General features: G+C 46.0%; 8 protein-coding genes across 8 annotated transcripts; 4 read left to right on the top strand and 4 right to left on the bottom strand.

The window, feature by feature from the left end:
• Positions 1 to 832: 832 nt before the first annotated feature.
• PUMCH_003939 (uncharacterized protein) lies at positions 833 to 3,616 on the top strand (the record flags this gene model as incomplete). The annotated part of the gene is made up of 1 exon (XM_063022892.1): positions 833 to 3,616. The coding sequence occupies one exon, from the start codon at positions 833 to 835 to the stop codon at positions 3,614 to 3,616; it is 2,784 nt and encodes a 927-aa protein (XP_062878962.1).
• A 1,743-nt stretch (positions 3,617 to 5,359) lies between these two features.
• On the top strand, positions 5,360 to 6,586 carry PUMCH_003938 (uncharacterized protein; the record flags this gene model as incomplete). The annotated part of the gene is made up of 1 exon (XM_063022891.1): positions 5,360 to 6,586. The coding sequence occupies one exon, from the start codon at positions 5,360 to 5,362 to the stop codon at positions 6,584 to 6,586; it is 1,227 nt and encodes a 408-aa protein (XP_062878961.1).
• Positions 6,587 to 6,722: 136 nt separating this feature from the next.
• PUMCH_003937 (uncharacterized protein) lies at positions 6,723 to 8,636 on the bottom strand (the record flags this gene model as incomplete). Its single annotated transcript, XM_063022890.1, has 1 exon — positions 6,723 to 8,636. One exon carries the CDS (start codon positions 8,634 to 8,636, stop codon positions 6,723 to 6,725), a length of 1,914 nt encoding a protein of 637 aa, XP_062878960.1.
• Positions 8,637 to 8,694: 58 nt separating this feature from the next.
• PUMCH_003936 (uncharacterized protein) lies at positions 8,695 to 10,623 on the bottom strand (the record flags this gene model as incomplete). Its single annotated transcript, XM_063022889.1, has 1 exon — positions 8,695 to 10,623. The coding sequence occupies one exon, from the start codon at positions 10,621 to 10,623 to the stop codon at positions 8,695 to 8,697; it is 1,929 nt and encodes a 642-aa protein (XP_062878959.1).
• Positions 10,624 to 11,164: 541 nt separating this feature from the next.
• Positions 11,165 to 12,532, bottom strand: PUMCH_003935 (uncharacterized protein; the record flags this gene model as incomplete). Its single annotated transcript, XM_063022888.1, has 1 exon — positions 11,165 to 12,532. One exon carries the CDS (start codon positions 12,530 to 12,532, stop codon positions 11,165 to 11,167), a length of 1,368 nt encoding a protein of 455 aa, XP_062878958.1.
• Positions 12,533 to 13,180: 648 nt separating this feature from the next.
• PUMCH_003934 (uncharacterized protein) lies at positions 13,181 to 14,584 on the bottom strand (the record flags this gene model as incomplete). The annotated part of the gene is made up of 1 exon (XM_063022887.1): positions 13,181 to 14,584. One exon carries the CDS (start codon positions 14,582 to 14,584, stop codon positions 13,181 to 13,183), a length of 1,404 nt encoding a protein of 467 aa, XP_062878957.1.
• Positions 14,585 to 21,498: 6,914 nt separating this feature from the next.
• Positions 21,499 to 22,320, top strand: PUMCH_003933 (uncharacterized protein; the record flags this gene model as incomplete). The annotated part of the gene is made up of 1 exon (XM_063022886.1): positions 21,499 to 22,320. One exon carries the CDS (start codon positions 21,499 to 21,501, stop codon positions 22,318 to 22,320), a length of 822 nt encoding a protein of 273 aa, XP_062878956.1.
• A 432-nt stretch (positions 22,321 to 22,752) lies between these two features.
• PUMCH_003932 (uncharacterized protein) lies at positions 22,753 to 23,532 on the top strand (the record flags this gene model as incomplete). Its single annotated transcript, XM_063022885.1, has 1 exon — positions 22,753 to 23,532. One exon carries the CDS (start codon positions 22,753 to 22,755, stop codon positions 23,530 to 23,532), a length of 780 nt encoding a protein of 259 aa, XP_062878955.1.
• Positions 23,533 to 23,949: the final 417 nt, after the last annotated feature.

Raw genomic sequence — 23,949 nt, 5'->3', positions numbered from 1 at the left:
ACACTGCCTGGCAAACAGAATTACTCCGAACACAGTTCGAATATCAATACCAATACACAATCCAAATACACAATTTAATTCAAAACATAACCAAAGTGAAAATTAATAAATCAAATTTGACGCTTATTCACCTCTATGCCTGGCTGAACTACCACTGGCTGATTTATCACTGGCTGCAAATACATCGGCTACAGCTATGCGCTCCGTAAGAGCATGGAATATGGGCCATTCACCTACGCATTGCGACAACAAAACACTTCAAAAAACATAACAAACGAAAAAAACACAATAGCCACAATCGCTTACACCCACCAAACCAATGCCTTATCGCCCCGAATTCGGCCCGTTTTTCCATATCTATCCTCGACTCTCCCAAGCGAGTTCCTGCAGCCAACGCTTCCATAAGCATAACCCAAGACAAGCCGATTTCTGGCCCCAGCGACTTTTTCGAAAAAAAAAAAAACTACACATAAAAACCCAGTCCCCCAGAAAATTATTTCCGCGTTTTCCCCACCCAATTCCCACCATTTCCAGCCCCGTGGCGCCCACTTCCACCTCACCGCCTACCTCCCCCCACCCAACGTCCACCGCGAAAAAAAATCTCCATCCACTCCTCACTTTTCCACATACCAAAACCACCACTTTCTCCACCACCGCCGCTATTTTCGTCCGTTCGGCCCCCTGCATTCCTCCCCAGACCGATCTTTTTCGTAGCATCAGCCAATCAGATTGCTCGTAGACTCCAAGCCATCGCTGCGGGCTATACTTTCCACTCTGTCGTTTTTTCATGGCCGACTGAATACCGTCATCCACACAATTTCTTCTATAAACAATGGGCAAACCTGTCACTGCGCCAAGCTCCGAACCGGCCGGTTCGAAGGGTTCCAATCGCAACGGGACTAGCAATTCTGCATCCGCATCAACCACAACCACAAGTTCAAGTACAACCACAAGCTCAAATACAACTTCAAGCACAGGCACAACCACAACCACAGCATCCGCGTCATCCACGCCATCCACAGCCACGAGTAGTGGCACATCGTCCACGGCGTCGAGTTCCGCCCTGGGCCCAAGAAGGTTCCGAGGAGATGTGCCGGCCTTTAATCCCAGCCTGCCGCTGATCTACACGCAGCAGATGTATCAGAACCTGCCGCAGCACTCGCGGCAGCAGCAGTTTTATCCGCAGCAGCCGTATATGTATACCAACCAGATGATGGGGTACTACCCCATGGCCGTAGGCTACGACTATAATCCGTATCCCCAGCCGATGTATTACGCACCCATGCCCAACCAGTTCCATGGCCAGGGGTATATGAACATGGGGCTGCCGGTGTATTATTCCGGCAGTCCGAACATGAGCTCTCTGGCTCCTCGTAAAAAGTACTCTAAAGATGGCTACCATCATAATTCTTCCGGATACCATAGTTCCGAGACACTTGCATCGTCTGACAGTATACCGTCGAAAGAGGCAGGCATACTGTCGAAGGAGCCCGTGTCAAATCCCAGCTCTAGTTCTGTACCTGGTTCTAGTTCTGGGGCTGCTTCCGGTCTGAGCGTGGGGACTCTAAGGCCTCTGTCCGAGGGCAAGAGCCACACTGCTGCACCACCAAAACTGGCCCCATCGGCCGTTTCAGCGCCCGCAGAGCCATCCTCATCCTCTCAGCCACAAAAAGACGCTACCATAGAGACCAAAGACTCGGTCTCAGAAGCAAACGCCCAAACTCCAGCCGAAAACCAAACGCAGTCCTCTCAAAAGTCACCGGAAAACGTCAATAATGGCTCTGATGTCACCCTCCCACTTTTCTTTCTGACTTCCAAGGACGAGTTTTTGGCTGATCACGAGTTGGCTGCTGCATTCAGCCGCAAGCTTCTAAAATCCAAAACCTCCTATTTCGATACCTTCGTGGCAGACAACCATTTCGCCATCAACGCCAAGGGTTTGGAATACATCGTCAACCATGACACTGGTAGCAAGTACTACAAACACATCCACGACGCCGAAAGCAACGACACCTCCAAACCCTCCTCTAACGCTAATGACACTAATGACTCCGCATCCACCTCTGCCGCTTCGACTCCAAAAGCTCCTCTTGCATGGTCCGCCGTCTTGCAGTCCGCAGACAACAAGACCAAACGGCGCGAAGGCGAACTGGCAAGCACATCCAACGGCCACGCTTCCAAGGCCTCCTTGGTAGCCAAATCGGCCCTGAAAAGCAGCATAATACCTGAAGACTCCGACGCACCCCAAACACTCGGATTGCTCATGATGCAATATATATTCGATCCTACATTCAAGTTCGATCACCATGACATCTTCTCTCAAAAGCCCCGTGGTCTCACAAACTCAGGTAACATCTGCTACATGAACGTTATACTCCAATGTCTTATATTCCTTGAGCCTTTTGCATCTTTGTTTCACCTTATAGAAAGCAGATCCATTGGCAGCATGGGTGCAGACTCTCCTACACCTCTTATAGATGCTACCATCAATTTCCTCAAGGACTATTCGACCATCCCTCCTGCCAAGAAATCCAGTGGAGGTTCCTTCAACAGCGACGGTATTGTGGTAGGAAAACCACTCTCGCCCGAGCCATTCTATCAGAAATTAATCGAAAACCCCAAGTTCCAACACCTTTCTTGGGGACAACAGGAAGATGCAGAAGAGTTTTTGGGCTATGTCTTGGATGGGCTTCACGAGGAGTTTGTAAAAGCGGAGGCCAGTATACCCTTGGACCAGATGGAGAAGATCTCCGATATCTATGCTACGAGAGCCAACCTGGTTGTTGCGCCCACCTTGAAGGCATCGATTCTCAAGGCAGCACGCCTCGTCAGATCCAGCGGATCGGAGCATGTAGAAGAAAGCGAAGTCCTGAACGAAACCGACAGCAGCAACGGATGGTCTGAAGTCGGCAGTGGACGCAAGGTCTGCAAAAAGCGGGTAGTAGAGGTGCAGCCCTCGCCCATCACATCCTTGTTTGGGGGACGGTTCCGCAGTGTGTTGACCGTCCCCAAGAGCAAAGAGCAACAACTGATCACCCTTGATCCCTTCAGATGCATTCTGTTGGATATTTCGCTGGAGGATGTCCAGAAAGTCGAGGATGCCCTTTGGAAGTTCAACGAGATCGAAAAGATCCCCTACAAAATCGACGCCGACAGAGAGGTTGTCGCCAAAAAGCAGACATTCATTGATGAGTTGCCCGAGGTGATGATTCTCCACCTCAAGAGATTCTCGTACCTGAGCGACACCTCATCTTCGACGCAGCCACACGGAAGCGACAACAACGGCCTGGAGCCCGAGTTGCGGTCGTATGGCACCATTGAGAAGGTGATGAAGAACATTCTGTACGGACTCAATTTGTCTGTGCCTACGGAGAGTCTCCTGAGCTCGCTCAAAAGAGAGAACACTAATAACTACAGCTTGACGGCGGTCATCTACCATCACGGACGGAACGCCGAGGGCGGACACTATACATGCGACGTCTTACGGCCCGGCAAAAGATGGCTTCGCATTGACGACACTGCTGTTGAAGCCATCGATGCGGAGGATGTTCTTGAGATGACGGAGCGGGACAAGAGCGCTTACATTTTGATGTACCAACGGAAGAAGACCAATTGAATTACTAGAACGTATCAGACATAGCCGGTAGTAATACAGTGAGAGTCTTCGAAAAAGAAGCTAGATGTAGACCCAAAAGATGTTTTGAATTATCTGCATCACTTTGTAGTGGGTGGGTTTTTAGTGATTCTGTAATTCTGTACTATATCAACATTTTATCACGGAGAAGTAGGAAAATTCTTTAGAATGACAACATAATAACTACAATTGAGAGCTCTTAAACTCTGAAAAGTATGGGAATCCTACAGTTCAAGCATTTACCAGCCATTGCTGCTCCAAAAGTGCATTCTCCAGTTTTATCCGGCAACCATCACCTGACGGCATCCAACTAAAAGAGGGCTGAATACAATTCTAGTCCACAATGAGAGAAATCAAAAATTGAAAGATCCACACGGCCCACAAACGCCACCTGTCCAAACCTATCGAAAGCGGGTATGAAAAATGACATCTGTTAAAGGGTCGTTGGCGACAGGACCTTGCAGCGGTGTGCAATGCCAACAAGAACCTACGGTCACAAGACTACTTGATCTCTTGTGACATCTCAAGGTAAGTATGAGAAAAAAAAGAAAAACCGGAAAGGGCTGGGGGAACGGGTCCTTATATAGGCCGAGGTCGTGCGGGACACAGATCGGTGAAAAAAATGGAGCTGGGAAATTTGATTCAAGTTAGAGAAATGTATTGAGATTGGGAGGCATAATGTTTTTAATGTTTTGTGAAAGAGCGTTTTGAAGTGTTGTTTGATTTTGTTGAAAGATAGGATTGGTGATATAGGTCCTGATTGTTGTATTTGGTGTAAAATGTCGAGAAGGTATGGTTTGTGAATTTATACTAATGATTAGAGAGTCTTGTTCAAACTTTTATATCGTATGGACCGGAATTTCGTATTGTTTGGCTGAGGTTCTGAGTAGTTAAGTATTGAAGAAATTGGCAAATAGACATTTCAGATGAGTGGGTATTGGATTAGTTATGAAAATATTCAAAAATGGGGCGTAAAACTCAAGAAATGGAGGAATACTCAAAACAAATTGGATTCCAAAACTTCTCTAGTCCAGTTCTTACAAGCAAGCCCAATCTTTAGAATAACAAAGAATCTTCAAAAGCAAAGGCCCTGATCATAAGAAGAGGAACAAGAAATAATTGTCAACAAATAGAAGTGAAACTTTTTATTCGGAAACTTAAAAGTATACACATTGTAATACTTAGACCATCTCGACTCCTCTAGGGTATACCTCTGAAATGGACCGTCTCAAACGAAAGGGAGAGATACAACAGCCAAGTTTCCCAAACAGTAGACTTTCGTCATCCTATGTATTTCAACTTAAATTTTGCTATATACTTTTGAATCATTCGTTATTGCAGTATTGACTAGTCTACCCTTATCCGTCAGCGAATAGCCAACATTCCGAGCGACCTCGAGATAAATTGAGAAAAACAAAAACAATCCAAAAATTGCCCGCCTACTTAATCACAGTTTACCAAAAACTATTTTCACTGAATGACTCCACTCCCCAGACCATCATCTTTCACCAGAATTAACCTCCATTCCACACCACACACCCATCCAAAATTCCTAAAAAAAAAACCAACCTGAAAATTGAAAAATTCACTCAATTCTAAACCTCCTCAAACCAGAAAACCCGTGCACCCACCACCATATTCTTCTCCACATATTGCCCTCCACTACCACCGACTCCAAATCTCTCCAAACTTCCACTTTTCCTCACCTAAACACCCCAAAAAACCATGTCTGCCATGGATCTCGACACCGATATCTCCACAGTGCTTGCGGCGATCCGCCAGGAAACCGAGGCGCCCGAAATCCTCGAACTCTCGTACCAATTGGAGGATTTCTACGAAAGAAAACTCTGGAACCAATTGACGTTGGCCCTCCAGCAGTTCTACGAGACGCCGGCCAATCAGAACGGCCCCTTACGCGCTAAGCTCTTCGACTTGTTTGTGTCCAAGTGCCACAATAAGCTCAACTACCTCCGGGTCATTGACTTCTTGTTACTGTCGTTTCCAGAACCACAGGAGTGTTTGGCCAAGTTGCAGCAGTTGCAGGCGGACATTGTGGCCGAGTTGGGCAAGAGATACTCGCTGCGCCGTTTGGACGACCCAGAGTCGCAGATTAATGGCGATGAGGCGGTGGTCTACATCCGTCTCCAGATCGCACGCCATGCGTTGTTGTTGGGCGACTTGAGCAGCGCAGAGCTGATTTTGGACTCCATCAGTGAAAAGTTCGAGACCACGTTGCAGAACGACTACACGTCGCAGATCAATGCGGCGTTCTACTTGACCAAGTGCCAGTACTACAAGTACTACGAAAACTACAACTTGTTCTACACAAACGGCTTGCTCTATCTTTCCTCCGTGGAGGGCGCCATGTCCGACGAGCAGCGGGTGCTGTTCTGCTACGATCTCTGCATTGCTGCGTTGTTGGGCGACAAGATCTACAACTTTGGAGAGTTGATCCTCCACGACATCTTGCAGTCCATCAGCGACCTGCAGAACGCCTACTTCTGGTTGTACAACCTTATTCTCAATCTCAACTGCGGCAACTTGGCCGAGTTCAACCGCTGGCTCAACCAGGACGCCCAGTCCAAGTCTCCGCAAGTCTGGAGCCACCGCGACTTCTTGCACCAGAAAATCGTCATCATGGCATTGTTGGAGTTAATTCTGTCGAAGCTGACCCCAGACAAGACCTTGCTGTTCCAGGAGATCAGCTCGGCCACCGGCATCTCCTTGGACGACGTCGAGTTCTCCATCATCAAGTGCTTCTCCTTGGGCTTGATCAAGGGCCACATCAACCAGTTGCAGCAGACGTTGGTCGTCACCTGGTTGCAGCCGCGTGTCTTGAACTTGGACCAGGTCAAGAACTTGTATAGCCGCTTGGTAGACTGGAACTCCAAGGTGGATGGTTTGTCCAAGGAGGTGTATTCGAGCGGAGGGAATTTGTGGGCTATTGCATAGACGGATGGCTGAGCCATTTGAAAAAACGATAGAGATTTGGTTGCCCATGAGCTTCCATGCAGCACATACATGAATAGATATGTTCGGAAGAATAGTATATTTGTAACCTATAAAAATCAGCCCACTATATTTACATTTACTTGGAGTCGACCTTAGCATTTGTCTTCGCGGGGACGCTCTCGTCGTCATCGAGCTCGAAGAGTGTGTTGCTGGCGTGCTCGTGCAGAGGCTCAGGGTCCACCACTTCTTTGTAATTGGGAGGTGCAGTTGGAGGTGCAGGGTGGTTTTCAAGCTCGAAGCTGTCTCTGTCTCTGGTTCTACGAGGGGCGGCCTCATCGTCACTGTGGCTCATCAAGGAGATGTCGTCGAGCTCGAACTCATTTTGGTTGTGGAACTCACCGTTTTCAGCGCCCTCCTCCGGCTCTTCGCCAGCGGTGGACAATTGCTGAGAAACAGCCAACATGTAACTGGTTTCCGTTGGTCTCCACAACCAGGAGACTCCGAGGAAGATGATGAAGAACGAAAGACTGGGCCAGAAGTCGGCAAAGAAAAACCAGAACTTCCACTTGCTCTCAAGACCGTCGGTGTCCGAGTAGCTGAAGTAGAAGATCACGGGGAAAAAGAGCGCGCTGAAGGATAATACCCACGCCATGATGACTAAACTAAACAAGTTATCCAACAACTTCAACTTGATCACTTGTCTCTGCTTGTGCAACTTGGCAGAGGTCTCCCTCATGTGCGACAAGATAAAGACGTAGTACACACTCAAGGTGATGGTGACTGGAATAAATATGAGCATTTGGATCCAAGTGCCTTCGGCGCTGGCATCTTCGACATCACCGTTGGAAGAGGAGAACGAACTACCGGAACCGGTAAGATAGTTTCCTAACAAGTAAATCATGGTGGCGGTGAAATGGCACGCAGCAAAGATCTTGGCTCTAAGCATAACCTTCTTGGGAAGTTTAAGCGAGATAACACCATACCCAAGAGACACAAGCATCAACAAAAAGAGACACAAGGTGATCTTCACCGAGCTCAAAACAGACAAAAACATGGCGTATGCATTGACAAACCAGCTCTTTCCAGTGGTGCGGTTGACCAAGTCATAGTACGACCACACTACAAGGGTCTCGAACGTAAGAAGACCCAACATGCCCGCCAAGTACCGTTGAAGGGGCAAGATCTGGTTCTGGTCACGTTTCTTAAAGAACTGGAATCCGAAAAATCCAAGCGTCACCGCATACGCAACGGTCAAAATCCCGTACGCAGTCAACTTGGGGATCTCCGAGGCACTCAATTGACCGAACGCATTCTGGAAATCAATCTTACCGCTATACTTAAATTCATCGGACTTGGACAGACCGCTGACGGCAAACGTCGACAAGCAGTAGTATCCGGTGCGGCCAATGGGGTACTCGAGCTTTGCCGGCCCCAATTTGTCAAACTGGGCAATTCTGACCGTTGTATTCAGCAAATCGCCATTCGACAAGAACTGGCCATATTCGCTCTGCTCACAGAGGCCCGCACTGACCGCCACATCGTCACATATATACTTTCTACGTCCGCTTTTAGCGTAATCTTTTCCCAACCGATCTATATCCTTAAACTCGAATAAAACATAGCTGACCTTGTGGTCGGCCGATAAGTCCGCGTCTGGATTCTTCTCATCCCACTTTTTATCGCCAATTTGATTGATTGTCACCTCGATATGGGGCGCAATGGATCCACCCCAGTCCTTCTTGGCATACATTCCTTCGCAGACAAGACGGTTTTTGTCGCCGTCAATGGGGAGGAAATTCGCTAGAACGGTGGTTGCGAGCACCGACACCGCAAGTGCTTTGAGTCCAGACCGTTGCATTGTGGAGTAGCGGAGTGTTGGCGTGAGATCAATGAGGAGATAGTGAGCAGTTGGGATTTCCGGAATTAGAACCTGGGGGTGTGTGAGGCGCGTCACGTGACACGGGCCGAACAGGGATTCAGTCAAAAAAGGAGAGACGGGAAAGATATTTTTTGCAAATTGATAGCAAAATATTTGTGTTTTTTTAATCATTTCTTTTGGGCTCGCCTTTTGCTGGCCTTTTGCCGGCTTTCTTTACTGCGCAGCTGGCTTACTGTAACTCATCAAGTCTCTGGGTTAACTTCAGCTCCACTCCCTTCCAATTCTCCAACAAGTCCTTGTAAAATGAAATCTCGCGGTCGCACAAGTCCACCATTGACTGCTTCAACTGTTTCTTGTTGTAACGGTCCCAGTTGGGATACTCCTCGTTGATGATTTGACTGGTGACTGCGTTCACCACCGTGGTCTGGGCCGCGATCTCGCTTTCGAGACTGGCGATCCGCTGCTCAAGCTTGTATTTCTTCAGGTCCGATTGCGTAGATCCGATGTTGGGCGTGGCCGACGTCGATAATGTATCCTTAATCAATTGCGTAGTATTGTTGACTAGACCGCCGCGATTATGATTGATGAGCGCTGGCGACGGAGCATGTCCATGATGTGCGGCATTGCCAAGTGCACTGTTGGTGGCGCCGCCCAAATTGGCCAACTCTGTCCTGGCCTTCACCAAGTAATCTTGGAGAACCTGTAGATCGATCTTTTTGTTATGCTGCAACTCTATCAAGTCGGTGAACTTGATGATATACTTGGCGCAATCCTTCAACAGCACCAAGAAGGTCTCGTCGATGTATTGATGCAAGCTGCCCCAACGGTTGGAGAAGAAGAGAAGTGAATCGGAAAATACTCGGCAGTTGGCTGCGTACGACAGCATGCCATCGAAGCTGGTGGTAGTCGTGAACGAAGCATTGGGGTCGCTTTTACCGCCGTCGTTGGCTCGAGCTGTAGAGATCTGGATGGCAGCGAGACGGTTGACCTGGATCAGAAACTGTTCGTAGTCGCTCTTGAGGTCGTTGTTCTTCTTGTTGAGACGGGCAAAGATCTTGTCGAGCTTGATTAGATTCTCGTAGAGCTTTTTGAGCTTGTCGCTGATCTCAATGATATCCTTGTTTGTTTCTCTCTTGTGTTTGGAGGATGTGAAGAAGTTCATCACTGTCTCGGTCAAAAGCTCCTCGTTGACGACTTTACCGACTAGCGAAGACTCGCCATCGTTCTCTCCAACGGGCGCAGAGCCACTGTTCTTCAGGATCTTGAGGTTCTTCGTGAATGTGCCCCATTCAGCCGAGTTACTGAGGAAGTAGTGGAACACGGCCAGTTGCGACAAGATCTTGTGCTCGCAAATAAAGGATACAAACCGAGAAAGCGACGACAATCTTTTGTTCACAAACGGCGCACTGAACGTATCACCCGTCAAGTATTTAAAGTTCAGTTTGGGAGGAAGTGGTGGCACCATGAGCAGCGGGAAGTCGTTGGTCAAACATGCACTGAGGAAGCGGAAGTCTCGGTACCGCCGTCTCACCTCGACCGTAACAATTCCCTCGGTCTTTGCAGACTGCTCCAGAAGCTTCTTGAAATCTGGATGGTCTGTTTTGGTAATGATTAGATACGAGATATACAGTTTTCCGTGCGGATCCTTGTCGAAAATAGGATTGCTGACCTCCAGCTGCAACTTGTATTTCTTGAAATTATCCTCCATGCGACGCAACTCCTTCTTATCGTCGTTTTCGTCGTTGCGGGCGGTTCCTTCCGCTCCTTCACCCTGAGTCTGACCTATTTCTACATCTACGCGGTCAGATTGTGGAGCGGCTGTAATTACAGGCGACGAGGCGGTATTTTCGTTATATCCGAAGCTTTCCTCCGGGGTATAGCTGGGAGGAGGCTGCTCGTAGCTATTTCTGGCCGAGTTGTTGGGTTCAGGTGTTGAGCCCACAATCTCGGCGTTTTTATGATTTTCTGGAGCAGTTTTGACTCCTAAAGATGTAGATGTGGCCTCATGGGACAATTCTGTGGTATTCTCGGGACTTTTTGACCGCAGATCGTGCTCCAATTGCGCTGGTTCCTCGGCGATGGGAGACACGTCAGAAACATGAGGCTGGGCCTCTTCACGGTCCCATTGGACCGAAGTAAAGGCGTCGTCCGAGCTCATAACCACGAATTCTTGAGTTTTGGTGGCGAGATTGGGGGTAGATTGGAGATTACAGAGGCGTTGATTCGAGAACAGAACAGAAGGTGTTTCGAGCGATGCGCTTGACTTCCTGAAAGAGCAATTCGGCTACGGCTTAACGCTTCCTAATGCGGTATAAAACTGTATGTGTTTCTCCGGGTGTGCAATTGCGTTGTGGCGTTGCTATAGAAGAAGCAGGTAAAAGTAGAGATTAGATAAGTGATAGAGATAAAGCGGGGCGAGCCACATTTGAGAGAAGAAAGTTATGGAAAAAGCGAAGATGAAAAAAAGAAAGAAAATCAAATAAAGAGAAAAAACGAGAGAATATCATCACGTTGGATTTTTTTTCTCTTTCTTCTTCTTTGCCTGCTTCATTGCCTCTTCTGTTGTATTTACTTCGAGACGTCACCCATGGAAAAAGAGCAAATTAATTTGTTTGAATGTATAAAGAACAGCCGGTGTTTAGATAAAACCTTTACACCGGCAAGAAAAACATGACATTGGGATCTGGCCTAGTTTGAACTTAAATAAGCAACCACGCAGTGGTTCCAATGATTGCCACACCTACAACCGCAGTGATGATCGCAGCGCCAACCTTGTCTTTTGTGCTGAGCGTAAGAGGAGCCAAGCTGTTGCTGGACGAGCCAAAGCCGGCGGCTGGGTTACCGATAGATGAACCACCAGTATTGGCAGTCAATGGAGGAGGGAAATCGCGCACACGCAAGTTCTGGATCACCTCCAACGCACTCATCTGCTCTCCCAAGCCGTAGTAACCGTCCCAGGTGGTGTTGGTCCACGAAAGTCCGCAGGTGTGGCCGTCGCTTCCTCCGGAACAAGAAGACCACGAAGCGGCGTTGGCAGAGTCCACGAGCCAGGTGCGGATGATGTCGTAAGTGTCAGGAACCATAATAGACGTCAATCCCAAGAACCGAGAGAGATACGCCTTGAATGACCGCTGGTCATTGTTACATGTAGCATAATTGGAGGTAGGCAGCTGGCATGAAGCTTCATACATGATCTGCGCGTCCTCGGACTTATTGTAGAAGAACACGGTCGTGGCGTGCAAGAGACTCATGGTTCTGTTGTACCATTTCTGGTCACCGGTGAAATTGTACAAGTACGCACATCCAGACAACATGAGGCCCTGGTTGTACGACCACTGCAACTTGGTGATGTTGGAACAGTTGTTGTAGATCTTCACACCGTCATACACAAACCACCACTCGCCCTCGGTCAACAATCCAACACCGTACATCCAGTCAAAGACCTTCTCACACCAATCGACGTAGGTGTTGTTTCCGGTGTACCGCGCCAAACGAGCACCGATGTGGAACAACGCACCGTTGGAGACAGAGTTCTTGTAGTCGTATCCAGTGTTCCACTGAAAAATCTGCCAACGGAGTCCACCATTACAGTCACCCATGTCCCATCTGGAACTCATGGTGTTGAACACCGCCTGGGCCAAGGAAAGCCAGGCCAACTTGGGGTCGGAAGGATTCAGAAAGTTACGTTCCGCAGCGGACATCACAGCAATTCCCCAGAAGGCCTGGTCATCATTACCTTCCGTTGTGGTCTGATTAAGTGGAACATAGTTGTAGTCGTCTCCGACCTGGTACGTGAGTGCGGTCTTGATCAACTCGTCGTAGGTGTGGTTCTCCATGTAATACGAGTAGTCGAGCAACGAGCCCCACGCTCCACCGGCTTCCCACCAGTAGTAGGGCCAGGTGAACATACCTACTGTACCGCCATACTTGTTACCATCGTAGTAGTCAAGGAGACCATCTGCGATCAACGCGCAGGCGTTTTTGATACTTGTGACGTTGTTTGTATCGAGCGGGATGGCCGCTACTTGTATAGCCGCAAGGAGGGGGAGGAAAATGGCGAGCTTCATTTTTGTATAGAGATGGCACTAGCTCGAGAACAGAGTGCGCTATCGAGATGAAAGTTGGACGAGCGTGATGCTACAGACGCGAAGATTCCAATGGTACCAATATTGGTCGCAAAAGTTGTGTTTTGGCCGAGATGATCAGAGATGACAGACCAAAGATACACTGCTTAAAGCGATAGAGACACAAAAAAACAGACACCACGTGAAAAGTCTATTTAAGAGTAGCAAACGTGCACGAACGGGCGAGAGCTGCGAGCCTTTTGATGTATTTTTCGGGCTGTGAGCGGTGGAAAACAGACGTACTTCTAGAAGGTAGCGCGGATCTGAGACGTGAATTAAGGAGCGAAGAACGCGCAAAGAAGAAACACAAAAGTGTATTTTTTTTTGTGTGAAACAATAAGTCGAGATTTTTCGAGAGAATGTTTTGAAATTTATTTGGTTTTTGGTGATGTAGGGATAGGAATAGTAGTAGTATTAACAGTATTACTAGACATTATTGAAACAATTCATTTCTTGGGCAGGATGGACTGGGATTATTTCGTATAGAAAAAAAGAGTTACTTCGAGAATCATAAGTTCAATTATTCAGTTCAAAGGCATGATGGTTCTGAGAATTGGTCTTGATTCTTCCTCTATCACAATGGTAGTCGTCTTAAATGACAAGCTCTTCACTTCTGACAACAGTGTTGGCCACAGGATGCTTGTTGTGAACACCGTTTTCTGCAACTCGAAGGGCCTTGATCTGTTTTACCAAGCCGTGGAAATCACGCACGAACTGGTCACGGCTTATAGTGATTTTAAGCGCCGAAAACACGTCTAGCGGAGAAGCATCGAACCCAAGACCCGAGTTCTTCCATTGCTCATCCAAGTTCCTCAAGAACGACGAGCTGTATGTGGGCGCAATGGCCTGGGTCTTCTTTTTAATTATGATGATGTTCGTTTCGGGAACAAATAGCATGTCCACGCGGGTTTTCTCCGAATCGGTATTGACACCGTAAGCCAACCGCAAGGGCAGTGTGAAGGGGTAATGCAATTGCTGGCTGTACTGCAGAACCACAGGCCGTATGCTGTTCATCTCGCCGACGTTTTGCACGAGACGAGTGAACTTGAGCGGTGCCAACAGCGCCAACACCGGGTCCATGTAAATCAGGGCAAACGACTCCATGAGAGCTTTTCGGAACTGGTCCTCGGACCCGATATGGCGACCATTGAGTAGCGATTCTACAGTCTCCTTGGGGATTTCAGCTACATACTTGTAGGACAAATACTCTCTGTCCGCGACAGCTTTCAGCAAAAACGTGTTGAAATCGTCAAAAACCAAAGGTTGTGAGTATGGATCTGCGTAGCACGCATCACATAATCGATAGATGGCACTCAAGGGCACATCCGGGTTGACCAGGGCAGAACAGATCTCACAATTGGAGACCTGAGGAAGCCGTGACCGATCGGGGGTTTGAAGCCGCAGAAATTGCTTATATGGGTCTCTGTATTGGCGCAGAACCGGCTTTGGTCTATTCAGGAAGTCGGCGCCCCGGTTCTTCAATCCGCCAATTGCAGTGGAAGCAGTCGAAGCAGCTGTGTTTTGAGGGCCAGAAGGCGCAATGGATGCAGGCTTCGAAATGACCGTTGCTGGCCGCATTGCAGACGCTGATGTCGTAGAATGAGGCGGTGGTGGCGGAGGTAAACTATCATACCCATATCCGTTCCCGTTGGTTCCTACATGCCCGTCCTGGTGAGGAAGAATGTCGCCTGTTTTAGAATGGTACGGCTGCTGCGGACTTCCCACCACCGAGTCTCCGGGCGTATCTATATCATTATATGGATCGTTGGCGAACATGTCATCGCCCATGAATTCTGTGCTTTGGTTCTGCTCCTGGAACTGGCGCATGCCGTAACGCATGGTCTCTTCGGCTAGCGGCTTGCGCGACTTCTTCTTTGTGCGTTCGATGATCCGACACTTGGCACAGGTTTTGTATTGTTGTACTTCTGGTGGCTCATCGTCCATTCTTCTACGTTTGCAACGGCGACACCGTCTGACATCATCATAGATCATCATCTTGGGAGAGTTGTATTGGGGAGAAAGAGAGGCAGATCTTTAAGTGGAGAGAGAGGTTGTGCAGTTGATTTTTCTTCAATACTGAAAAGATTCGATATTCAGCCAGAATCTCAGATAAAACGGTTTCAATTATTATGGTTCCAATATTCTGGGGTATAGGTTTTCCTATAGTATGAGGATTCCGGTTCGAAGACGTATTTACGAACGATTGGTTGTGTTTTGTGGAGTTGAAATTAGTAAGTAGCAGTGGTAGTAGGATGGAAAATGGGAAGGACACGACCCTGAATTGCAAGTTTCAAAATTGTGGGAACGAACATCGAAAGAAAGGGACGGATTGGTTTGGTGTATAATTTCGGAGTCTGAGTTGAGGTCGTCTGCTTGACTACAGATCCATGAGTCTCTGTGGTTTCAAATAACAACCACTTCTATGGAAACATGGCCAGGCAAAGTACCCGAGACATTAAGAAGAAATTTACCGGTAGTAACTCCAATTTTCTTTATTGTATAGCTATAGCTGTGTCCATGGAAGATTTTCTCGATCCTTGATATTTATGATGAATCGTGGATTTTGAAGAGGATTCGCCTTCGACCTCAGAGGTATTGAGACCACAACACATGAGCGACTGGGAGTCTTCATCTTCGGCTTTGTATATAAGCTAATCATGAATAATTGCCTGTATTAAGTCTAAGAGTGTGACAGATTCTGGGACTGTTTCACTGCTTCGTACTTCCCGTGGCCTGCACATTGTTGTTTCAAATGGACCATGTTGAATACACATTGCCTACTAGCGCGTCCTGCATTCTCAGAGACTCATGCACTATACTAAAAGAAAGGTACTTCTCTGCCTGATTAGAGAGAAGGAAAAGATCATAATGAAATAGTATTAGCAATTACGTAACTAAACGTGACGTGATGTGATTTAGCACTTCAAGTGGACAGAATGCATATCATGATATGTATAATGAGGACTCTTGTGCCTCTCAAATTGGGAAGCTTATAAAAGTGGTTCATTTAAAAATTTTGTAAGAGTTCGCTTGGCAGTCCGGATTTATTTGCCTTCGATGGCGTATCATCAATCGGAGCGTTCAGCTTTCATTTACCATACAAACCAGAGTAAGGTTTACGAAGGCAAGCTCCCCAAGTGGGATCTTGTCCAAAATAGTACCGTGGCCAGTTTGATTGAGCTTTCTTGACATGGCCGAGTATTTCATTGTACCTATCTTTCCTCAGTTCATTCAGAGAGCTGATGCGGAAGAGATACTGGCCTGTGGACAAAGAGAGACAAATAAATACAATGAACGCCGCAATGAATCCCAGTATCAAAATAAGAAGATGATAACGTTTTGTTTCAATAGACCAATAGATGAGCATTATTGTTAGAAAAAAGGCTAATGACCCGTGGAGAGCAAGTATTTCAAGCTTCATTATCTCTTTTCTGATCTTTCTCAATTTTGGGTATCCGTATTTATTTCGTATGGCAAAAACATACCACACGCCTTGAAACTCATTTTCATAAAGAGCCTTCAAGAGTTCAATGTACTTGTTCAGTACGAGAATCACTTGATCGATGAGCTGTTGAAAATCTGTTCTCAAGCTTTCAGAATCTTCGCAATCAACAGCATCTAAAGAAGAAAGACAAATGTAATGGACTCTCAGTTTCAACCGATCGAGCTGCGTGACCCACTCTTTTGGCAGAGGCTGAGAAGATCCCACAACGCAATCACGCATCGCGATAATTGAAAGAACCTTCACCCTTTCCCAGTTCAGCTGTGATTCAATTGTGAGTATAACCCGTAGCAAGACTTGCAGTGCAAGGGTTAAGTATTTCGGATACAGGGGAGTAGAATTGTCTCCCCATATTGGCTTGCAAGGAGGAGCACTCATGGCTAGGATCTCATTGTGCCAGCAGAGATAGATGGGATTCAAGAGTCTATAGATAGCATGACTAGAATGTTTTTTGACTTTAAATACATCATCAGTCGATATAGTAAGTGATTTTGGGTTCTTGCGATAACGAAGCAATATATCTTTAGCACTATAGGTTGACTCGTAGAATTCTCCGAATGTCATTGAGGAATTGAGTTTGTCAATGGTCTAGTTTCACTTCTGGGGTGTAAAAGTGATTATTAATGAGTGGTTGTTTGTTAAGGGAAGCTTCAAGCAAGGCAAGGGTGGAAGTATATGAATAATGCATCAATTGCAATATTCCTTGTTTCCAATTTTTATAGAGAGAGAATATGCCTTATTTTCAATGCAACATGACACGATATGCTTGTACTGCCAGACAACTCTAAACAGCATAACGATTAACGCGGTGATGTAATTGATTCTTCGGTTACAAATAATCTCTTTGTTTAGTCCAAAATAGGAACGATGAGAAGAATGGAACGATCCAAAATTTGGTCCTTCGTTCATGAGAGGCAACATATTTGATGTTCGTGGAAACAAGACAAACTGCCTAGCTTTTTCAATAAGAGATTAAGGCTCACTTGATAAACTATTCGGATATTCAAATTTCTCTACGCATAATTGGCCCCTTCTTTCAGTACCAGCATATGGTATTCGAAGGTTGTTGTTCAACGAATTCTCATGGCAGCTGTAGAGCTCAGTAACAACCTCGCCGTTAAGAAAAAGACGGCCCAATGCTAACCTCGCCCGAGATTCAAGGTCTACAATACTATTCTGAAGAACAAGAAGGGCAATTATGGCTGCAAATGTCATTTAATTCGTGCACTATGTGAGCACTTTTCGAGCATACTGAATCAAAGGGGGTCTCAAAGTTTTCTACAGTGGAATTTCGCTTCATACAGCCGGAAATATATCTTGAATCTATCAAAATCATTGAGTCATTTATAAGAACCGATATCATGAGACGAGTATGCTGGCTTGCGCTCACGACTCTCAAATTGCACTAGGCAAGGGGACATCTAACCAACTGCAAACATTGACTAAAGGGGCAGTAGTAGTTTGATGTGCCCATGGATCCCACTCTGTTCGTTTCACTCTGTTCCACCATCGAATACTGGAACCCCACGTAGGATCAAAGCCAAATCGAGCTGGCCAGTCTAATAGGGCCACCTTCATTTGTTTTGTAGTTGACCTGTAATCTGCTCTTCTCAGGGGATAAAAAGAGTATAACCAATAGACAAATTGTCCCGATGACCACGACAAAACATGAAGAACAAAGAGAAAGCCAACAACACCAAAGATAACATATGAAAGAGTTGATTTGCCATTCATAAGACATGAGAGAATAAAGATCAGATACCCCAATGAAAAACCAGCCATCAAAATAGAACCAAAATAGTTTTCACTGAATGATTTTCTGATGTCTCTCAAATTTCTGAATCCGTACTTCTCTCTGATCTTGACAACATGCGATACGCCAGTGAGATGATCATGATAGTAAACTGAACGTTCTTCAATCCAATCATGAAGTAAGTGAGTCAAGTTTTCGATGGCACTTTTGTGAGAAGTAGTCAAACATGGCAAAGCGAGACATTTAAAGTCTTTCTCCGTATCCTTGAGTCTCGCATCGAGATTGCGGCGCAATATGTCTAATTTTGAGATCCAGAGTTCCGGTGGTGATGGGTGCTTAAGGTTGATTATTTGGTACAGAATCTTCATTTCCCAAACTTCATGCTCATAAATGATTTTTTCGAGATCCCTCAACAATTTTTTTGCAAACTGACCATATGCTTGCGCCATCTTGCGCGTGATATTTGGGTTTGTGTAAGACTCTATTACAGATGCATCAAGGATATCTTGGGCATTAAAGTTGATATCGTAGTAGAATAGCAAGTTGGAGTCCTTGACTCCATAGTCTTGTCTTCCTCGCAATATTACATGCTCTCGATCTTGCTCTATTCCTTCCTGAATAGTTGCGTGATCTTGCTCTTCCCCTTCTTCGGTAGTTCTGGGATCTTGCTCCTCCCTTTCTTTGGTAGTTTCGGAATCTCCCTCTTCTTCTTTGATTGTTTTGTGATGTTGCTTCTTGAAAAAGAGCAAAGTTTTACTTGCACGATTGCAGTGAAATATTTTCATAATATCTGAGTATTCTTAGGAACTTCGTTGTATCTGTTCACACTACCCTGCCACAGCGAAGTTCACAATAGTAATATACCCCCTCTCTCGCTTCTTTTATTCAGTCTATCATGCCAGTGATGACGATGATAATTTTGGGGAACATCTGCACAGCCATATAACTTTAAAAAGTCTGACTCTAGTATTTCACAGCGTTTGCCTAACATTCGGGTCAGATCACAACACATGAGCGACTGAGGTCTTTCGCTTCGGCTTTATGCACTTTAAAAAAAGTTGTGTTGGCTAATTTTGAGAATCCGCCTGGATGAATCCAATAGTGTGACACACTCTGGAACTCATTCACAGCTTAGTAGTTATCTGTGCCTGCACATTGTTGTTTCAAATGCTGTAGGCAATGACGAACAGAATTTATCACTGCGAAGACACTAACTTCAGGTTGTGTATTTGTGATGCTTCGAGAACTCTGCTGTATTTGTATAAATTGCTAGTGGTTTTGGAAACACTTTGTGAGGGGAGGTTGCAAATGAACATTGGAGCTGCAGGAAGCTAAATCTGGTACATCTTTGATTCTTTTTGAATTTGGTTGAATTGGCGCTAAGTCAAGATATTATATTCCAATTTTCGTCTATGCCAGCTATTTCAAGACTGTTCATGGGCTGGATCGTGCCCAATAGGAACCTCACAGAGTATTGCCGTATCACAACTGAATTGGGATTATCGAGATGGAATTCCTTGGAGAAACTTTAGGACAGTTCACTAATGTAAGGCTGCTAGGATGGCTGAACCTAGCCTTGGATTGATCACCAGCTGCCTGACTGAGTAGCTATTTGGCTGCATCTGTTACGTATAGAGTTAGCTACGAGTAAATAGAGATCAACAAGATCAAGCTTCTCAACCAAAGGGATAAATGAGCACGATGATCATCAACATAGAATTAAGTGTCAAACATGAATGGTCGGCTCAACAGTGTCATAGCTTAGAGGGCCTAGACCTCAAACACAACCGTAGCGAAACGGGATCATTGTCAGTGGAAAGGAAATCACTTATGTTCGAGATAATTTGGTCTCTTCTTTTGAGACATTCTTTAACCAAATCTTCTCATTTGTTGCTACTTCATTGACACTTATTGATCCTAGACGAGAACGAATTTGAGCAGGTAGATATTCATTTTTTTTTGTTGAACTCTTACAGAAATGCTTATTGGCCGTGGTCAATACTAAAGGTTAGCTACAGGGCACATGGAGGCTAAGGATTCTGAGCGACAGGTTCATCGACAACAACTTCGAGTCCATTATTCCAAGTGTAATATCGCGGAAGGTTCTCTAATGGGCCCATTCCATAGATCTGATTAAGAGGAGCGCCTACAGTTCTCGAGAAGCTCGCCCGTTCTGTAATATTGGGCGTGTAGAGGCACCAGTTTCTCCAGACGCACCACGTTGGGTTTCCGCCGAAAATTTGCCAGATCCATTTCTTTTTAGCTTCCTTGGCGATCTCCAAATTTATGTCGCGTTTCACTCTCTTCTGTTTTGATGAAAGTAGTGTGACCACGTTGTACCACAACAGACCCGTCGAGCAACCTAAAAGAACGAGTATTAGAAAAAATAACAGAAGGCAGCAAAAAACTATCATAAAAGGGATCGGATCTGTTTCGAAGCATTCGGTCTGTTTCCATACAAAAGAGCCGATAGCGCCACACATTGAGAAAGAAAAAAAAACGACCACATAATTCAACCACTTTCTGATTTTTGGGAACGCATAAGTGTTTCGAATTGCAAACACCAACCAGGCACCCTGGAAATCTTCCTGATACATTTTGACCATGCCTTCTAGCCGACCGTCGACTAATTCATACAACTTTTCGATGAATTCCTGGATGCCAGCGTTGGCGGCTTCTGGAGCACCAGGTAACCAATCTTGCAAATTCCAGTCACGATAAACATAGAGTTTCTTTCTCAACACAGAAGCATTAGCAACCCATCTTTTTGGTTCCGACACCAAGTCAACAGAACCTCCATCCCTCATTTGGAGCATCAAGTTTAGATCAGTACTTTCAACCTGTTCATGTCTAGCAATTAAGGTTAAGAACACGAAAGCGACGGTATGTGCTACCTGGCACAAAGCTTGATGGGTCGCATGATTAAGTCCGTTCATAGCAGCCGCTACAGTTGTACGGCAGACCAAATCATCGATGTTATATTTCCAGGTCCTATTGAAATGATTAATACTGGTCTGAAGACGGTAATTCACATCGAAGACCGCTGCTGGGCTTTTAAGTATTCTTGCTTGGCCTGGTGCCAACGCGCCGAGCTCTATCCGCTCGCCAACTGGATTAATATCGCCTCTGCGAAATAGATCCCCAACAACAGGAAGATCATTCATTGATGATTGCTTTTTTGTACTCTTTCTGTTTGCACGGAAGAAAAAGTGGTGGTGTAGGTGTATTTCTGTATCAGATTTGCAACCATTATGCGCATTGCAGAACAGAAGTCATTGTGCAAGCAAACGCAATACAGAGAATTTTGAAAAAAGTCTTTCGAATTATTTCTAGGATCAAATTTATAAAATCGTCCCTGAATCTTTACTAAATCGTCACTTCTCTTTCCGTATACTCTTTCCTTCTGCTCGTGGCTACATTAGCATCCTTGAAACAACATACAAATTTGACATAAAAAAATCATGAACTCTCGGGTTGAAACCTTTTTCTCGTTCTCTTCTCAGATCGAAAAAAACAACCCCAACCTCTACCTCTATTTTTCGCCCTATAAGTGCATCTCCACACTCCATACAGAACCCTTATCTATAGCAAAGCACAACATATTCTTCCACAACCCACGCCAACACAAGACCATAACCGCCAATTCCAGATCACATGATGCTTCGCCGCCTCTATGCCACCTCAGCGCAAAAGCCGCTCTCGCACGCCGCTTACAGCCTCCATCCATGGCCGGTTTCCAAAAACCCATCTCCACATGAAATCTTCGATCTTAGCGTCAATGATAATTACAACAATCCGGATGTCAAGCGGGGCGTGCGTGCTACCTACAAGAAGTTTGTCAAGCTCTACCACCCCGATTTGGCGGTGTCCAATGCTGTGGTAGACAACGACGGAAATATTCTACTGATGGAGCAAAAACGGCTTCGTTTTGATGCGATAAGACACGCATACGAGTGTATTAGCGAGAAAAACGTCCGGCCTATGCCCCGGTACACGCAGGGTGCCTCGGCACAGACCAAATACGGCCCCGGAGCTACGTTTGATGCGTTCCGGAAGGCTACCTATAACCCACGCCATTCGGCTTACTACAGCAGTCAGGACTTTTGGCGCGCAGGTACATGGGAGGAGTTCTACCGGATGAAGTACCTGCGGGAGCCTCCGACGATGGAGGAGCTCGAGGCTAACAAATGGAAGATCTTGAAGTGGGTGGTGGCCTTTGCGGCAGTGTACCTGGCACTTCAGATGATGCTTGCCGTGGAACGGGCAAAAGAGTTCAATCGCCAGACGTACCTCATGAACCTCCAGGCAAATGCGCAGCTTGCGGATCTGTATGGAGATGGTGACTTGACACAATTAGGCAGAATCAAGCGGTTCTTGGTCCATCGTAGTCTGACTCTTCCTGATGAGGAGAGGATGCGGGTCAATGATGAGATGTTGGTGAAATATGCGCAGAAGTCACATCGTGATGAAGATTAAACGGTAGGCCACGCAATGTCTGTCGGAGGGCTATGTGTTTTAAATCCCATCATCCAGACTAAATACTTTGAATGACGTCTTCGTATGACCGATCACTTTTCAAGCAAATCAAATCGATTTACTCATGAAGATCCAAACCAATATTCTTGTCAAAACTCTGTATGGATTAGTGAGTCATTTGAGACACTTTGTTTCTCTTGACCGCCGACAACTAAGGAAATTACGAAACCCGAAAAACGAGAACCATGAAACAGAAAAGAAATATCAATAGGTTTTGCTTGCTTTCACACAATTACTTGAATAAGGTAGTTTGTCTTTGACTTTTATTATGCTCCTCCAAACAATCCCTCGCCACGTGACCTCCGCCTATCTACCCTCTTCTCCCATCTCAGCACCCCAGATTCCAACTTGTCCCCCAAATCCCCATTCACCATGGATTTCATGAAACCAGAGACAGTACTCAACTTGAACAACATTCGTACCTCTCTCGTGCGTATGGAAGACACCATTGTCTTTAATCTCATTGAAAGATCCCAGTTCTTTCTGCTGCCCAGTGTGTATGTCAAAGACAAGTACCCCATAGAAGGATATAGCGGATCATTCATGGAGTGGATTTTGCTCCAGACGGAAAAAGTTCATTCCCAGGTGCGTCGTTATGAAGCTCCTGATGAAATTGCATTCTTTCCTGACCAGCTTCTCAAGCCATTGCTTCCATCGTTGAAATATCCGCCAGTATTGGCGCTGTACAGTTCTGAAGTGAACTACAATCAAGAAATATTGGACTTCTACGTTAAACACATTGTTCCTGAGGTTTCATGTGGTCAGGGTGACCAAGAGGAGAACTCTGGCTCTGTGTCTGTGTGTGATGTGGAATGCTTACAGGCGCTTTCCAGAAGAATCCATTTCGGTAAGTTTGTGGCCGAGGCCAAGTACAGAGCGGATCCTGAATTGTACGACCGCTTGATTGCTGCTCGCGACGTTGAAGGCATTGAAGGCTCCATCACCAACAGCACCGTGGAGGCCATGATCTTGGAGAGAATCAAGACCAAGTGCGAAACATTCGGCACAGATCCCAGCTTGAAATATTCGCAGAAACAGCAACTGAAGGTCAAGCCGGAGCTAATCGTTGGCTTGTACCGAGACTATGTCATTCCATTGACCAAGAAGGTCGAGGTGGACTATCTTTTACGTAGACTTCCAGACAACAATTGAGATTGAATGTTAGAAATGATTCTGTGGGGCATTGCATCAGGATGTTGAAATCTTCAGAGACTGAGGGCAGATTGTGTGTTTCTTCCTTCCATGCAGCGGATGAGATCCTGGTTACAAAGACCTTGTAACTGAGAACACGACACAGACAGACACTACTCGAATTGAACGGGTGTTCTTCTTTAACTACAGAGACAATGTCCACATTCTCCATTCTGGCCCGCCAATGGCTTGACAGTCGCCAGATCCCGGCCCATATGTATAGTTAATGAACAGCCGTGTTTCATCAAATTTCGTCATCATGCAGAACGGGAAATTGTCGACAGACACAGAACAGCACGGCGCGTGTTCCAACGTTGGGGAATCGCCCAAGATTGTGATCTACAGGACCATTTAACAATACCGTAAGAACAATGAACA

This window comes from Australozyma saopauloensis, chromosome 5 (genome assembly GCF_035610405.1).
Source record: "Australozyma saopauloensis chromosome 5, complete sequence".
Classification (NCBI taxonomy): Eukaryota; Fungi; Ascomycota; class Pichiomycetes; order Serinales; family Metschnikowiaceae; genus Australozyma; species Australozyma saopauloensis.
Note: the sequence above shows the minus strand (reverse complement) of the source record. Positions and strands in the feature narration are given on the sequence as shown.